The sequence below is a fragment of the Serinus canaria genome, chromosome 2 (genome assembly GCF_022539315.1).
Source record: "Serinus canaria isolate serCan28SL12 chromosome 2, serCan2020, whole genome shotgun sequence".
NCBI lineage: Eukaryota > Metazoa > Chordata > Aves > Passeriformes > Fringillidae > Serinus > Serinus canaria.
In genome coordinates, this window is record NC_066315.1 from 25,858,898 (window position 1) to 25,877,486 (window position 18,589).

General features: G+C 36.7%; 1 protein-coding gene across 6 annotated transcripts in view; it reads left to right on the forward strand.

Moving 5' to 3' along the window:
* UMAD1 (UBAP1-MVB12-associated (UMA) domain containing 1) overlaps positions 1 to 18,589 on the forward strand; it is a 79,116-nt gene that overhangs the window by 51,903 nt on the left and 8,624 nt on the right. For all 6 annotated transcript variants that reach the window (XM_009085994.4, XM_018909449.3, XM_018909448.3 and 3 more), the window contains one exon: positions 8,867 to 8,952. In XM_009085994.4, coding sequence (XP_009084242.1) covers positions 8,867 to 8,952 — 86 coding nt within the window. The remainder of the gene's footprint in view (positions 1 to 8,866; positions 8,953 to 18,589) is intronic.

The window sequence follows — 18,589 nt, forward strand, 5'->3', positions numbered from 1 at the left end:
CTTCAGTGTGTGCTGTTTGCTTTCTGGACAGGATTGCCTTTAGAACCACATCATGAATAAAACAGGAAGAAGGGAGTCCTAATGTCACAGTTAAGTGAGGATACTGAAATAATGTTAATTTCATAGTGGAAAGTGGAATGTTACAGTGTATATATGCCTTTGAAAAACAACTGAGCCTGTAATCTGGGATAGGTTTTATAGGTTGGATTAGCTAGTGACAAGGAAATAATGCTGCTAGAACATGTTAAAGGGGAGGTTGCTTGCCAGCACGACTCTGTGTGAGCTGTGCTATTGTCTTCCTCTGAGTTTGTTGTTATTACTGATGTTTCCCCAAAGCTTTTTACCGTTCATCAGGAACTGAAGAGGTAAAGACTTCTATTGTTTTGAGATTAAACTTTTTATTGTCCTCACAAGCAAAGTAAGAAAACGCAGGAAGGATTGGGAAGATTGTGACTGTCATATTCTTCAAAGGTAAACAAGAGAAAGTTAGGCAAGAGAAATAGAACAAATAAAGGGAAACAATGTTGTCTTTATCTCTGTCCCTTGGAAAAGCAAAAAGGATCTAGAAGGAGACTGTAATCCTGGAAGAAAATTAAGCTTGCAAACTGAGGCTTCTTTTGCACTTTTGCAAAAGAAGCCTCAGCCTATTGATACAGCAGAGTAGGATTATGTGAAGTGTAGTCATCTTCCACTACAAGGAAGCAGATTTGAGAGTGAAGTGGAAAGACATTATATGAATTAACATTAAACTCTTCTAAATATCTAAAAATGCAAGGGACTTTTTGATTTATTCCTAATCTTAGAACAATGTGCTTGTTCTGTGGGATGATTGAGCTGGTCTAGCTCACCATGATAATCAGATATCACTGAGTCTAAAATAAAAAGAGAACTAATCAGTTTATAAAACTTTTCAAAAAAGTAGATTAATGGTTTGCTTCCCTGGAAAAGTGTGATTCACTTGGCCTTGGAAGGTTACTTTTGTTTTGATATGGAGTGGCTTAACTGACAGCTGAAGTGAATGACAGGAAGATTGAGAGGGTCTCTAGGAATGTGAAGAACTGTGACTTAGTGCATGAAGAGACTGATCTATACCTTCTAGGCAGATTTGCTGTTTTTTTTTTTTGTGGGGGGGTCAATATTTATGATAAATACCAACATGCAATAGATATGCTGGGGGCTTATCCACACAATATCAGTTGAACATCAGAAGAGCAGTGAATAGTTTTGAGGTTCCCCTTAGGCAGTGGCACACACAGAGATAAGCACAAATCTTGGGTCAGAAGACTTAGAAGATAAACGTTTATCTTGTTAAGCTTTTTCTTTCAACCTTTTCCTTATAAAATGACTGAACATGTCATAAGCCCTTACTTGGATCTATAGTGTTGATTGCTCCAGTCCTAAGGTTGTATTGAGTAGCTGGTAAGTCCCATCACTTGCTCATTCTGATAGCACAGCTTGATAAGAAAGGTGTGGCAATATCTAAGGTAATGAAGTCTAGAATAGCATTTCCAAATAGCAAAATGGAAAAACAAGATCTCTGGAAAGATATGCTGTGGTGAGGGAGTTCAGTGGACTACTGAGAAAGGCTGGAATGCACATATAAGGGATGAAAATTACTTGCATGGATGAAAGTCTCATAACATAAAACCAATGAAAAATAACATTTCATCATGAGGATTGTGGCTCATGGACTAATTAATTCTATAGCTTGCTTTAAATGTGACCGTGAACCTGAATGTAACAAACAGCAGAGGGATAGAAAAAACTGAGAGATGAGAGATGCTGAGGAAGCTCCTTCTTTGGAGCCTCAAAATTCCACCAAACAACCTGAGGTACGTAGTTTCTTTCACTTTGAAGTTAGCCCTGCACTGAACTGGAGATTGGACTGGTGTGATCTCCAGGATTCCTTCCAACCAAAATTTTGCTACGAAACTTTGGTTTTGGATTCATCAGCTTTCTGGAAGAGTTGGGCACCTCTTAAAAGAGAGCCTTTTCAATGGGGGTCGGAGGAGCTGGAATGATTTAGCCTCAGTGAAGTATTTGGAGATGGAGTTAGAGTGAAACTCTAAGGGTCCTTTGTTTCAGAGTTCAGGAAAGCTTTGAAAGAAGTGAAACTTTTAAGTAGTTGGAAATATAGAAAAGCACAGAAATAAAACACTTTTTGCAAACTTTAAAATATGTAGATCTGGGATATGGAAACTACAGGATCCTCTAATCCTCTTATATTGTTTCTCTGTTGCTATCTATCTTTTTGTTTGGGAAAACAAAATATTTTTCACAAGGAAGCTTTTAATCTATGGTTTCAGTGTGATCTTGATAGTGGGAGCAGGTTGAGAATTGTTTAGGAAACCCTGACAAAATTGTTTAGGAAAATGGAGACTCCACATTAAGAATGCCTGCGGAAGAATGGGATACCAAAATCAGACTGGGTGGCAGTGTGGAGTGCCACTCCCATAATCTCCAATGGCATGTGCTGTAGCTGGATTTACTATTCTTCTTAATTGGGAAAGGACTGAACCCTGTTGCTTCATGTCTGCCAATGCAAAACCATTCAGGGTAATGTTTACCTTGTTATAGTTTTTCCCCTGCCTTTTACAAGTTTGAGGAAATCAGTTTAAGGATTGTCATTGCGGGGTTTATATAGATTTTTCTCATGGTTCATCAGGAGAATTAGAGAAGATACTGGTTAAGTTCTACCCCCTATCAAAAATTTATTTGTAGGACCTCTTAATACACCATTAAAACTCAATGTAAGGCTGCCAAACACTTACCAGACCTCTGCCTCAGCATGGACTTAGCCAGACTTCCTTCTCACTCACCCTTATGCAGCATAAACTCTTAAACTCTTGTTTTGCTGGAAGTTGCAGCTGTGGAGAATCTTTCTGCTGATATGTTGGGTTTTTTTTAGGGGATATTATTAGCTTGTTGAAATGAAACTGCTGTTGATATGAAAAGCTTTAATATGAAACCAGGATGAGGTGACCTGAAAGTAGGATGACTTCATTGTTTTGCCAACTAGATATATATTCTTATAAGGCTACAATGTCTTGGCCATGCACACATGGAGATAATGAAGATTAAGATGTAGTTTTTTAGCACTAATACTAAACAGTGTGATAGTCCCACTTTTAAGAAAATGGAGGAACCAACTATTCATCAATGTCCCATCTGTGCCATGGAAGAGGAGAGCACTGGCCAGTGCCTGTTTTGATTCAGATGGATCACTGAATGATCTTTTGATCACCAATGCAAACTGTTAAATTACTTAAAGCTTGTTGTGTACAATCCATTCAGGGCAAGTGGAATAGATGATCTTTAAAGTTCCTTTCCAACCCAAACTATTCAGTGCTTCTCTGCTCATCAGCAAAGATTTCTAAGGGTCTTCCTGCTGCCTTCCCCATCTTCTGTTAGTTGTCTTGGCCCCATAAAATCAGCACAATTCTGTGTTTGGGGTATTGCCATTGAGGTTCCCTGGCACCACCCCAGTGCAGTCCCCAGCTCACTCATTGGGTAGAAACTGGCTGGTAAGTGGAAGATGTGCAACCCTGGAAGTGAGTGTGTGAGAACCAAGCAGGGCTGGAAGAGACTGAGCAGAAACACATTTCATCCCTGCTGAAAGACCTGGAGGCAGAGAGGAGAGCAGGACTTGAAAAAGTGATGCCATCAATCCCCTTTGCAGGGAAGTGCCATTGCAGGGACTCCTGAGACACAGATGTTCAGAGGGAATTACAATACTTCTTAAATACCTCCTGAGATTGAAAGCACTGTCAGGACTGATGAGCTGAAGCCTGAAGTTCTGCTAGTTTATCCTGGAGCAGGGTAACTAAAAATTGCTGCGTCTGACCTTTCTTCCTTATCTCAGGGAGAGAGGGGAAGATTTATGAGTAAGAAAGAAGGAAAAGAAACTGCAGTAAAACTTTGATGCTTCCACAGAGACAGTCTCTCCTGTTTTCAGATCTTACTAATCCTCTCTTAAAACTTTTTGTCTTTTTGCTGCCAAGTAGAAGCCAGAATATTCTTTGTTCTTGCCATCTCTGTGCAGGACATAGAAGATAATGACAGGCAACAAAGAGTTAAGCAACTAACTAAAATATAATGGAAAATAGCTGTCTTCCTTTTGAAGCTGAAGGTGACATTTGAAAATCCATATATTTGGTAGCTAGTTACTGCTTGCTGTGTTGTACGTGCTTCAGTGTCTCACAGGAGTTTTCCACAGGCCAGGACAAATGGCAGTCTACATTATAAAGTACATTTACAATTGGTTTTAATTTATTAAACTGAGGGTGGGCTAGGTTTTTAAATGTTGTCTGTTGATCAAGAGACTACACAGCTTGAAGTTAACAAAATGCTGGAAGAGGAAAGAGTATAAATAGAAACACCACTTCCTTGTTGAGTAGAAGCCAAACTTGTGGGTGAACCTTTCTATATGAGAGTTTGCTGAGGTCCAGATAGGCAGCTGAATGCACATTTCTAAAGATACCAAAAACTCTGAGTTCTGAGGGAGGATATACATAGTATATACTGAGGACTGGACTAGGTATTTCTTTCCTGTGGAACACCTGGCTGCAGTTCTTAGAAAAAGATACCAGTGGAACTTGGAGAATGTTGGTGAAAATCCAGCATCAGCTTAGTGAAAGGAGAAACATATTTGTGATCTTTCAGTGCAACACTGATTATTTGGGCCTGGAAAAGGCTTAATATAACTTAAAAACAGCCTCCCAAGATGGGGGATTTGAAATACAAGCTTATCTGGACAGTAGGATAAATATGCCTACTACTTTATTTTCAAACTTTAAATATTTTCCCATTGATAAGGAAGGAAATGTTTTACAGCAATGAGCATGATTGTTTTTTTCCTGATAAATTTTCCCAGTAATGTACTGCATATTACAGATTATGCTGCTGATATTTAAACCATATTACATTTCATGAAGTGCCCTCCATTTCTAATTCTTATAGACTTTAAACAGTATACATCATTTTTTGATATATGACTGAGATTTATTTTCTAGAGGAGTTTTATGACTGAAATTTACACAATGCTTAAACCAAGGAATATATGAGCCAGAATCTAAGTGGTTTTTAAAATAAGCAATTTTGTCTTTTATCCCCTGATTTAAATACAGCTTTAAAGTTGCTCTAGTTCAAACAAATTAATTCAAGCAGTCTTATGGCCTCTATTTTTACAGAAGTTTAGGCTAGGTGATTACCATGGTCCTTCTGCCCTTATCTGTGAACATATTTGCAGTTCTGATGAATTTCAGTTCTGATGAAAGACTTTATGGGGGCACTTTCCACTAAGGTCATGCATTTGTGATCCTTCTTCAGAGCCAGATTTCAGTTGCTTAGTTTGGCAAAAATATGGTGGTATACCTATTTACATCAAGATTGTGTAAGAGAACTTGTTTTGGTTTTCTTGGTGGGGTTTTCTCCCAGTGTTTGGAGGGGAGGGTGGCTTGGTTGTTTGGGGTTTTTCCCCAGTCAAAAGCTATCAACTAAAATCTTTGCAGTGCTCAAAAGGATTCACACAGTTCCTGCACCCAAAGGTCTGTGCTCTCATGGATGTCTGTCTGTTTGGTATTTGGCATCATCCCCCTTCCTCACATAGTGGTAGGTGGGTAGGAAGAGGAGATCACAGGGTTGCAGAGGAAAAGAGGAAAGCCCAGAGCAGAGGGAAGCATTTTAAAGGCTGAGCCTGAAGAGGAAAGACAAACTATGACTCCACTTAAGGAAAGAGATTAGTCTGAAAGTCAATGGGAAACCAAGGCAAGCTAAACAAACAAACAAACAAAACACCCCAAAACCACAAAACAAAACAACAACAACAGCAAAACTACCAAAAAATAATTTTGGGTCGCTAAACATGATGAGTCAGCTATGGCGAGCTAGATAGGGTTGGGAATTGATAGAGCTGGAGAGGTATGTCACAGTTAATTAATTATTTGGGCCAGTAGAAATAAGGATGACTAATTGGTTGAATATTTGAGATAGGAACCAGTGAAAGAAGTACTCTGAAAATACCAATTTATCTGGAAAAACATTCCATCCTGCTGGATGTCTTAGACAGTTTGGTGTCTTTGGCAGCTGCCTATCACTGCTTTAACTCCATTAACTCAAATAATAAAAATCTGTACAAAGAGTCATGGCTTATCCTCGCAGGACCATATGCCTGAAAATTTGGCAAGATGTTAGAGTTTCCCCATTTTATTTTTTTTCATCAAAGAAAAATTCTGCATTGAAATGCTGTTTCACAAAGACTTTGAATTGTGAAACAATACAGGTATTCCTATACTGAGCTTGTGAATTTTGGGAGCTGGATGACAAAGTTCTAAGTAAAAAATTTCATTTCTCTCTAAATGAGTTGTTCTTATTCTTCCTCTCTCATGAACATTTATGACCTTTTGGTCTTGATTAGAAACCAAGACTCTTTTCATCTTAAGGAATACTAATCACAGGGAAAAGGTATATTCTGGATAGCATTAACACATAAGCATTGGGTTTTCTTAATGTGTTCTTTCATACAAAAACTTTGGAATGCTTTCTCGGGAATGATTTGTAAAGACAAGGAGTAGAAATTTGGTTCTTGTGTTTATTGAATCCCTTCTGTAACTTTTTTCAGTGTGTTGATGTAAACACCCAGCTTCACCCAGTATGTCCCATTGGTACTGACTGCCCACACAGCCCTGCCCTTATACACTTGCTGAGCGTGTCCAGCTCACTGCAGCCTCCTAGCACCTTCACCATCTTGGAATGTAGGACTAGAAGGGAACACAAAAAGGTCATTCATCCTCCTTGTCTTAGCATGATTGAAACCATTCACAGCAGATGTTTCTTCAACCCATCTCTGAAGCCCCTTGGAGATTAACCACTGTTAAGAGAAACCATTTCGTTAGGCTTCTCAAAGTGCTTAAGTAGCCTTACTCCTGGAGAAACTGATCTGGCCGAAATTTGGTACAATTTAAATCTGGTTGCAGTCTCATCCACAGCAAGTGTACCAAAAATACACCTTACTGCCCTCTTACTGTGTCTGTTAACCACTTTTACACCTCCCTGAGGCAGGGTGCATTTACAAAGTTTATAATAATTTTTGTTTGCAGGCCTTTACTTCACTACAAATATAAAATAATTGTTTAACATTCATGATTTTCATGACTGTTTTTTGCCTTATTATCTTAAAGGTGCTTACTAATTGTGTTTTTCAAGATACTGAATGGGAGATTAACTGAATCCCCATCTCCTTCATTCTCCCAAACCCCTTTTTTTTAATAGCTCTTGTGAATGCAAGTGCTTTGGAGTATTTTATGTAGAGAATTACTAGTTTACTAAGAAACATCTTTCAGCTCCAGAAAAGGCCTTAGAAAGCGTAGACATTAATGAAATTAATAGGCATCATAGACCCATGACAAAGACAATGATGATTATTCTCTGCATACACTGCTAGGAATAATACTTGGGTATTAAAAGCAGACACAAAAATTAGATATTAGTGCTTGTTTTCATAAAGAAACTACCAAATATTGCATAGTACTTGAGGGATCTTACCAGTCAGACCTGGGGGGCCATGGCAGTATGGAACAAACATGCATGGACCTGAGTGCCATTGGCTTTTCAGCCTAGCTGGACACAGGCAGAAGCTGGCTGCTGTTTCCAAAGGCTTTTGCCTGATGCATTGGCTCTAAGTAAACCTCTGAAAAAAATTGAATAGGGGAGCCAGAACCACTGGTTTAGCAAAGTTAAACTACAGTAACTTGAACTCTTTTATTTTGAATTGTTGCAGGACTCTTTAAAGATACAGACTTCCAAAATACGCCATTACAGAAAGCAGTATGAATTTAAAAAAAATAAAACCAAAATTATGTAACTAAATCTTTAATCTTTTTCAGTTGTCTCCTCTTACAAACTATTTACTGACTAGTACTAACAGCAGAAGGAGATAATCTGCAAAATCTTTACAGCTTCTGGTACACTCTTCCATTGACAAATAAAATTGGAGAAGATAGGACAGGTGGATATTTGTTTTGCATCTGAGAAACAAATTCTGGGGTTTTTTTTTGTTGGTTTTATTTTTTTTTAACTACTTCTACCTTTTTAATAAAAATTATTAAAATTTATTATTTAAATTAATTAATAAATTATTAATTTACTTTCTGTCTTAAAAATAAATGTGAAGATTGTCTGTAGTTTATGGTTGTGATCTGCCCATCTTTAGATCAGTACCAGCTGCAGCTTTTGGGATAGACTGAGTTGTATGTTGGTAAAATCCTGGGCAGAGGTAGCCCTGTGTATGCAGTGGGAGGAGATTAGTGCCCAGCCTGCCAAGCAGTCTTTGTCCCCATACAGTCAAAACCAGGCCATTTCTCAGAATGCTTTGTCTCTCTCTCTGCACTCATGCACAGATATCAACCATGTGGAAATGAGGCTATGAATGAGGTTAGAGTAACAGTGCTTCTAGCCTGACATTGGATTGGGATGTGCTAGATGTGCACCTGGTATCTCCCTTCCACTACATAGTCACACTGCTTTGTACCATTTCCTAAGTATTAGAACCTAATGGTCCTAAAGTATGCAAAAATAGGGGCCTTGCTTTTCTCTTTTCTCCCCTTTTTCCTCAAGAATTTTTTCCTTTAAATAATTGATACAAATTTGTTCCTGGGTTTTGCAGATCACTTCTCAACACTTTTGTCTTTATGTTCAAAATTTCTTAGTTCTCTCATGTTCAAAATTGTAAATATAAATGTGGCAACAGAGTCCCCTTTCTCAGGGTATAATTTGATTTTAGGAAGACTGAAGAGGTTTTCTTACTTTATGTAAAATATGAAGGATTTCAGTGATTTAAAAGTTTTTGTTTTTTTTTTAACTTTGGTAGGTGACACAGCTGATGATCAAAGTAGAGACTCAAAGGATAAAACTTCATTTCCAGAGACCAGACCGAGGTACAGTCAACCTTCACAGGTAGGAGACTTTTTCCTTATGCACACATGATGAAACTTCCCTAGCAGCTCATTTAAGAAGCATGAATGTCCTGCAGAAGATGATTTCACCACATTCACATCTTCCATTGGCTGAGTCACTCTCAGCCTTCCTCGTCATCTATCATAAAAGCAGCACTGCTGTTAATTAGATGGCAATAATATGAAGCCCACTGCTGTGGATTTGAAAAGGAAACAGTAGAAATCTGGGCTGTGTGGTATTGCTGGATATCTTATTTTTATACTTGAGTTGTGCAAGCGTGAAACTGTAGCTAGAATGTTAATGAATTGCATAGAAGCATTAGTGGGGTGAGTAGTGATGGCAAAAGTCACACATTTACATAAACCATCTATTTCCACAACTGTCATTATGAGGAACATGTAAACATGTATGTACTTTTGTGATGGTTCATTTATTTTGCTTAATCTATCCTGTCTCTCTTTCCCATATCTCACCTTGGTACTAACAGTGTCTGTCTGTCTCTTTTCAATACTGTTTCACTATTTATTATTGCTAAGTCCCTTGGTATAGCAGAGGTGTGTGTGTGTGACAATTTTTCCACCTCTGAGAGTGGTCTGTGTGTATGTGTGGCCTGTAGTCTTCTTTTCTAATTAAAAATTTAAAACTGTGTCCTGTACAGGAATCTTTAATTCATTGTAAGTAATGAGTAGTTTGCCTTCTGCTAATGTGAAAGTATGAATTAGTTCCAACCAATTGCCAAGTTTTAGTTTGACTTTTAGATCCACATCTGAGCCAGGGTGTTTTGCAACTGAAGTCCTGCAGATCTGGGCAGTATAATTAATTGATGTTGTAGTTATCTACTGTACAGATGTAGTTTCCCTTAATGTGATCTTGTTGGGGATGGTGAACTGCCAGTTACTGCAGCCTCAGTGGTTTGTTCAGTTCTGTGGAATTTCAGGAAAAGAGGAACTTGTATTGATTTTAAGTTTTATGAGGTAGAGAGAAGAAGCCAAGTTTTCAAAACAAAATAGCAGATAGTACAGTGAAACTGAAACAAAGATATATTTTCACCTTTCTATGAGAATACTTACATGTCACAAAAATATAGTACACAAAAATACAAAAATATGAACTGGCTTGGGACAGAATCAGTTAAATTAAGATCCAGCACTATTTAGGCAATTCATTCCAGTCTAGATTTCAGTACTTGGACTTGACATTTACTCAAAGGAATTCTCAAGTTCTCAAATTAAGTAGAATAATTGTGAATCATGGAAATTAAATGGATAATTCTGGCCATTAGGAAAGTAATGTTCCCCCTTACAATGGTGAGTATATTTTTATAAATTAGTGGGAGAATTTACCAATTTAGAGAAACTGGAAAAGCTTTGTATTACATATTCAATATGTCACAGGGACATAGCACATCAATTGAAATAATAACCTTGTTAGTTAAAAACACAAATTCTTGATAAACATACAACAGTATGCTAAAATATAGTTGTTACTGCAAAGTGACATCTGATATTTATCATGCAGAACTGAACAAAAGAACATTTAGTTCATCAACCGCTTCATCATTTTAGTTGCTGAAAACCTGCTTTTATTTTTAAATATAAACTTTTTCACTATTCATTAGATATAAACTTTCTGGAACATGAAAAGTGCTTTTGTAAATGTGATTTAAAGAAGAATGAAGTAATACTTTGTTCATGGATTTTCAAAGGGGAAATGAGGTTGAGTTTGATTTTTTGAAGAAATTATCTTCTGAGCTGTTTTTTGGTAACAGCCATCATCTTTGGAATTTTCCGTTTCCTTAGGTACTATTGGATTTGTTTGCTGTACAATCACTGAATTGTCAAGTTTGTTTATTTGTATAACCTTGTATAAATTATTTAAACCAATGCCCAAATACAAGCTTACATCAAGGTGGTCTTGCTGCCACTAGGAACGTGTCACAGAAGCTCTTGCAAGCCCTGCCATACCTCAGTTGGGGTTGTTTTCAGCTGCTTGGATGTTGCATGCATGCTAGGGGAATTGCAGGTCATTAGGAACTCCTTGAGGAAGAGTTCTCAAAGGCCAACTTAAGCCCAAACATTTTGTTTTCTGCTTCAGACAGAAGCTCCTGCTTTGAACTAGCTCCCATAGGGAGTGTCCTCTCCATCTCCACAAGTGTGGACAGGGGGTTGGGAGGGTCATCTCCTGGTGCTGGTCAGTCCTAGGGGGATGTGTTGTTGTCCAGGAGGGTAATGAGTGCTCTGGGCCTAATCAGGCATGTCTGATCCCTCTCAAGTTGCTTCAGGCTCATGAGCTAAAAGTCACACACACATTTAAGTGCTTTTCTGGATTGGGTCCAAAATGATTAGTGCTCTGCAGGGCCGAGAACCTAGATTAGTCTTATTAGTGACTAAATTGGTAAATTAGTGACCATGAAATACAAAGCTAATTTTAACTGCAACACAATCATAATAGAAAGAGACACTATGGTTTGGGGTTTATTTTTTTAGCTTGTGATTTTTCCATTATTACTGTACAATTTCCAGATAATTCAATCTTTATCTGCTTTCATTGGGAATGTGAAGTAATAGAAAACAGCAGAATGGAAAGGTTAGTTCTGATATATGAAGAGTGCTGGAGACCCCAGTAATGTGGTAGGGTTATTTTTGATAATGAGCTATTCAGTTGGTAAAGCAAATTAGTACAACCATGTATTTTTGTCCTACTGTGAGAGCAATTATGTAGCATATCTATTAGGAGACATAAAAAATATTTTTGACAGATGGTATGGCTTTGAATTAGGATTTATGAAGATTATTGTATGTCTGGTGTGCAGGACACCTGGGATTATTACATTGATGTAAGAAACAACAACAAAAAATATTCCATTTCTAGTAATCGCTGCAGTGTTTTGTGTCTCCCTACTGTCACCTTAAAAAGCATTCATGTTTATTTGATCTTGCACTTCTGGATAATCTGACATGTGCCCTTTAGCCAACAGATGTCAGCAGATATAATGGGGGAAAGCTGGACCAGTAACTGTATTAAAATAAACTACCAAAAATGAAAGCCATCTTTAGATTATAAATTAGGATTTTTATCTTGCTGTGTCTTTTTTTTTTTGTTTGTTTTTCCTTATAGTCCTACTTCTCCCTCAAACACTTAATAGTTATTGCCTTCTATCTAAGGAGCTTGTTATATGTTTTCTAGGGCAAGAGAGAATCCCTCAAGGGATTGCTTAATCCATAATTATCTAATTTATATGTTGTTGTTATAGCCACTCTAATTATATACCTTGCTGTGATTCTTATCATCTTAGGACTTAGTTTTCTTTATGAATTGTAATTGTTCTGCTATGATTCTTGTGCCCTTTCTTTTCATAATTTGCTGTTAAAAGCTGAGAACACAGCAGGTAGAAGTCCCTGAAGTAAATTTTAAATTATCTGTGGTTTTATGCATATAGAAATAGGTATTTTAGGCAAGTATCTAAATAAATTAGGAAATTTTCTTTTATGTTTCAATTGGCATTGACTCATTAAAGTCATCCTTTATACAGCTGCTGTGTAAAGGATTCTGCATGGATGTAAATAAAAGTTTATAGACATCTGGTTAGGGGATGTAAGAGTCAGAAAGACAGAAATACTGTGAGATATAAAATATCAAGGAAGAGATAATGAGAGTTGAGAATCCACAGAGTAGTAGAAAAATATTTTTTTTTAATCCTTCTAGTGAAATTAACAGGTATTGCTGATGTTGATAGACTTTTAGGATATCCTTTAGAGCAGATCAGGTGATGTAATTCCAGGGTGTGAATATTATTATTATTATTATCTTGTTTTCTTTTTTTTTTTCCCCAATTAAAATGAATTAGTTCTATCAGACCTATTATTTGCTGCTTTTTCCTTAAGTTTGTCTGTCTGGATTATTTTTACAAGTTACTAGAAAAGGAGTTATTGCTGATCATGTCTCTGTTCACTTACTGACTCTTGGTTTATGGTTCAGGGGGTCTCATATTTAAAATCACAAGAAGGGTGTTCTGGGCTAGATTTGTTGCATCAGTTTAAATTCCCTGCTTTTACTTTAGAGAAAGCAGTTTATATTTCAAATTTATTGTGATCTCATTATTTGTGATTAGTGTGCTCTCTTTTGACAAAATCCAGAATCTATTGAAAACGTTGTTGCTTAGCTTGGCTTTTTTTTTTTTTTTTAAGAAGCTCTTATAAGGTAGAATTCTAGTCATAGCCTGGTTAGACTAATTGCTTGTCACATGTCATATTAACTCTAAGATCTTCTTTTTCATATATAAAACCTGTAAAGCATCTTGGTCCATATTTTCTCTCTTCTTAATTGCATATGTAAGCAATAATCACTTAATATCACTTAATGAAATTATCCACTCTTAGAAGGGACTGGAATAAGACTGTCTGCAGCAAGTCATCAAGCATATGCTTTTTTCTTAAAAGAGAAGCTGGTACCATCAGAAGAAAAATGTTATGTTTTACCATAAGCTGTAAGAAGTGAAGCTTTAACATTATCCTTAAATAAGAATGACTCGTGGGCAGCCTTGGCAGCTGCAATGGACATCACCTTCCTTAGCCTCCTTCATCCTTTGTGTGTCTGGTAAATAGCTGGGACTTCATTGGGGAATCCATGTGCAGCCAGAGATGGAAAGTGCATGTGAAGTAGAGCTGGCATATGATAAGAAAAGCACAGTATATGCTTGTGATCTTACTGAGAATGAAGGTAAATAGCTAAAAGAATATCAAATATTGCATATTACAGCTATTACATTTTACAGCTATTACATGTTACAACTATTAGTGTGCAAGAAGATGTTTACTTTGTAAAGCTTCATTATATTATAGTGTTCCTATTACTATCTGTTAGATAATTTACCAAAGTATTTAGGAGGTCCTTTCATTCTAGGAAGATCTCCAGAACACATAGACCTGTGGGCTTTTGTCTGCCCTTACTGGACAACAATTGCACAACTCGGGGGGAAGGGGAAGGTTTATATACACTTTATGTATAAAAATAAAAATAAAAATAAAAATAAAATAAATATAAATATAAAAATAAATATAAATATAAATATGTATGCACATTATGTATAAATATATTAGGTATATATACATATATGAGAAAGTCTGATCCTCATGTCACAAAGGATTAGTTGCAGTGGCCTCACAAACAATATTTTATAAACTGATTTGTGCAAGCTGTTAACCCAGGGTCAGCCCAGGGTGTCTTGCAAGACTATCACCTTGTAGGGTTTTTCTCAATTCTAAGGTGAATAGCTGGACTTGTTTTTGTGACACGATTCATAGCTGGGGTTATTCAGATACTTAGTAATCACAGTAGCATCATTAATGGACTATGTCCATTGTCTTTTTTTTTTTAAAGGAAAGCATTTTATTTTTAGATATAGGGAACTTGAGTGGGAATTGAGAGATGTGAATTGACGTGGTTGTCACCAACTTCCTCTCTGAACTTAGGAAACAGTTCATTTTAAAAGATGTAATGCAGTGCTGTCTTACACTTTCCTATAGCACTTTGCAAGTGTGAAACACTGTTAAACCCTTTGTGTAACTTCAGCTGAGATTGCAGCACAAGAACTGAGGAAGCCTTACAGTCTTCCAAGGTGGGACATGAATGTCCTGTCTGGCCAGCAAATACATGTGAGCACAACAAATGGATTGGAGCCAGCCCCCTGTCCCACAGCCCTGCCTGTGGAGCCCGGAGTCAGTGCTGCAGTCAGATTGCACAATTTGTGAGCTTTGAGCAACAGAAGACAAAATGACATCCTGTAGGGAAAGAACGACACACGGGCGTGGTGTATTTTCTTAATTCAGTGCCTGTAGATAGCAAAGTAAAGAGTTCATAAAATAGTACAGTTGGCCTGATTTTCAGACATATACACCAAATGGTGATCAAGGCACATTATGCAGAAGCACACTATGCATAATTCCCTGTTTAGTCTGGGCAAAGACTCACTGTATGTTTGGTTTAATTGCTTTTTTATTTAGTTACATTGATTGGTTATTTGTAGCAAGAGATGCTCAAGCTAGGTGCCCATATGTTCCCATCACATTTTTTAGCCTTTCTCTAATTTTGGGATCTTCTGACTAGCTAATCCCAGATAAAACTACTGATTGTCCTGTATCTCTTGCCCAAATACATGTGGTTAGACTAAAAGCCAGTAATGCTGCTTCACTTTGCTGCTGTCAACAAATTGATCATTTAGTCATCCTGCCTTTCAGAGCAAACCTTCTGGGCTTTCCTAATATTAAAATTGATCTAAAATGCAGTGTAGATCATACATTACTTGATGAGAGTGTCTGTGTATATGGTGCAGTGATATTTACAAGGTGGTGCATGAGCATAAAATGGTGGGTGAAAGACTGTAGTGTAGGACAGCTGGTTAACAATTACTCTAAACAGCAAGTAAGGGAAACAACAATGTCTTTAGTTTAGTTGCACTGCCACTCTCAGAGGGAAAAGAATAACCGAACAAACATAAAACTCACCACAAATGGCAGTGGGCAGTCCATTTTAATGAAAGAAAACATGACATGGAAATTGTCCCATTTCAGCCCAGAATGCTAATATTGGTAGGACAGGAATATGTTTTTCTGTACTTTCCATCAGTGTTGTTTGATCCTTTTGCTACAATGTAGTTCTACTGTAATTTTTGCCTTGGAAAAAACCAAACCAGAACTTCACAGCTCCTGTCCTTGTGAGACACTGTGCACTGGGAAGAACATATTCAATTTTTGTTCTAAAGCATTTTTGAAAAATACAAAATAAAAAGTTATTTGTTTGCAATTTTCGTTTCTTCACTTCCACAGTACTACAAATTTTAAGAATGTGTTTCTACTGTTTTAATGTGATTAACAGTACTGCTAGATAAAATCAGATCTATCTAAAAAAAAAAAGATGTATTCTTCTTCCTTTTGATCCAGTTATTTTCCATCCATAGAGAACAAGGAGTCAAAGAGGTCACCTTATTTAAAAGAGGTGGACCAGTATTAGTTCCTTTTAATTTAATTAATTAATTAATTTGTCTTTTGCTGCTTTTAGAGTCATGACACTTTTATTCCTGAATCTGAAAAGCCTGCTCAGTCGGTGCTGAGGGCAACTCAGTCTTGTTGCTGTTTGTAGACTGGAGCTTTTACAAACTCTGGCTCCTGGTAACCTGTTTATTGAAGGTGGTGTTGACAAGTGTTCCAGTAACAGACTGTTTATGGAGGAAATTAAAGTCAAATACCCATCCTTCCTTTCTCTTGCTGACCCAAATCTCTATGGAGAAAGCAGGTGGAAAGTTGTATAAGAATATACTTGCTTAATTCTTTTTTTTTTTGGGCATTAAAATATTTTAAGTTTGTAAACAGGACATATTGCTAGTCTTGCCCCATGCTTGGAATTTAAGCAGCATGATAAAAACCTCAGGACACAGCATTTGGTACAGCAATTTTTATTCATGCATCTGTATAAGAATCCTTTTAAGATCCAGGGGTTTAGTTACTTAACAAAACTCTTGAAAGCACAGCTGAGGATGTTTTTCTCAGGTATCACTGGAGGAAGGTTGACCTGAGTTCAGACTAGTAATTCTTTTCTCTTCCCTCTACTTCTTTTCTGAAAGTCAAATCCAAGATAATTTTCTTTTCCTTTCCTCTGATAGAAATTGATACCTCTCTTTTTCCTCTCATTGATATTGACAATCTAGGGAGATATTTCATTGATGTTGCTGACTCCCTCAGTTACTCAAGGAAAGATTTCCTTTCCTTAAAAAAAACCCCAAACCAGCAACAAAACAACCTTCTCATCTATACTTTTCCCAGTTGTTCTAATTTGCTGGAAAATGTATTGGCTTTATTTTTGTGTGCAACTATGTTTACTAAATATTTTCTTACTGTTTTTCTTTTTGTTTAATTGTCAAAATTCCTTTTTTTTTTTAATAGACAGCTCTTTTTTGCATTCAAATCCTTGGATTTTCACATAGTACAGTAATGAGAGAATGCAGTATTAGCCCTCATTTCAGAGGTTCTGCTCCACGGGCATCTCCCATCTCAGAGAAGCTGCCATCTTTTTCCTACCATAGCAGGTTACCCTGTTGGAGCTTCCACAGTAGCAGGGGCTGGGAGCAAGAGAGAGAGAGACATGAATGCAGAGACCCAGTTAGTCTAAGTTTCTGCTGTTCAGGAGATCAACCTCCCAAAAGTCTTAAGGATATTTTTTTTGCTTGAAGCAGTAGAGAAAATACCACATCTTGTTGTCACTAAGTACATTGATTAAATGTAGCTGCTAAATTAAAACAAAGTATTTAAATACTGTTTTTTAATTTAATTTTTTTTCTTTTAATTATGCTGTTAAAGTTTTATATTAAATTAATGTCAGTCTATTATCTGGCTATGTTTAAAGCCAGTTTTCTGAATTTTGCATTACATCATGAGTGAAGGTAGCAGAAAAATAAATGTAAATGCTTTGTCCTTCTGGATGATACTGAAGTTACAAAACAAATCCATTATCAGCATTTATCAGACTTGCCTGTTCATTTTGCAATATATTGACTTGTCCTTCACTTCTGATTTGTGTTTGTGGAATGCAGTGCTGGATGTCTAGAGCTGTGTGCATTTTCACTTATAGTTCTTCTGGCTTGCATTTCACTTACTGTAGTAATTTTCATTAACTTTTTAATCTTCCAGCACACATGCTACAGAAAAAAAGGAAGAAAAAGAAACAAACTGGCCTTGTTAGTACCATTTCCTGACAGTAGCAGAAAGACAATATACTAAATATTGTTCATGTTGCTTATTATGTTGAGATCTTTGCTAGGAATAGCTTGCATGGTACTTTGAAGGAACAGAGGATCTAGATAAACTGTTCCTTGTTGAACCCACACCCCTGTCTTTCTTCTAAGATAATTTTTATTACAGTAATTGTGTTGCAGAGGGGACTGCACTGTAAAGATGGTGCAGGTGCCTCCAGAGAGGAATGGGCAGGCAGCAAGCAAAGGAACCCTGCTATTGAGGGGGCATAAGTGTTGATACAGGTCTTCAGTTATCAGACCCAGCAGTGGGGAAATTGGTTGGGATAGAAGGAAAGATAAGAGCATAATTACTTTACTTAATGGTGGGAAATTAAGCTTTATAATTTTTAATAAAGATTCAGAAATTTTTTTTTTATAGTTTCCCATTATAGATGCCCACATTTGAGATGTTTTGGTTCTCTGTCTTCAAACAATTACTGAATGAAATAAATAATAGGAGTTAGGAATAAAGGAATAAAAGTAGGAATTAGAAATAAAAATATCATTATACAATTTTGGTTATATTATATTCACTATACTTGCTAAATTTATCACTAACCCCCCCCTCAAAATATTTCCTGTGATGTATTGTTATAGGGAATTGATAAAACCAGAACCTTCATCTTGTACTGGTTTGAGTTTGCAAAATTGGTAATGAAGAAAATCAGTTTGTTTTTTTTTTCTAGGATGACAAAATGAGGCAGTTGGTTTAGACACTAGATTGGAAGTGTTTTGTAGTACTTTAGGATACTTTTCAGGGTAGAATTACATTCTGTAAGTTCTCATAAATAAAACTCACAGGCATCTCTAGTGTTTACTAGGATTATTGAGAAAAATAGGTCTGTTTCTGGA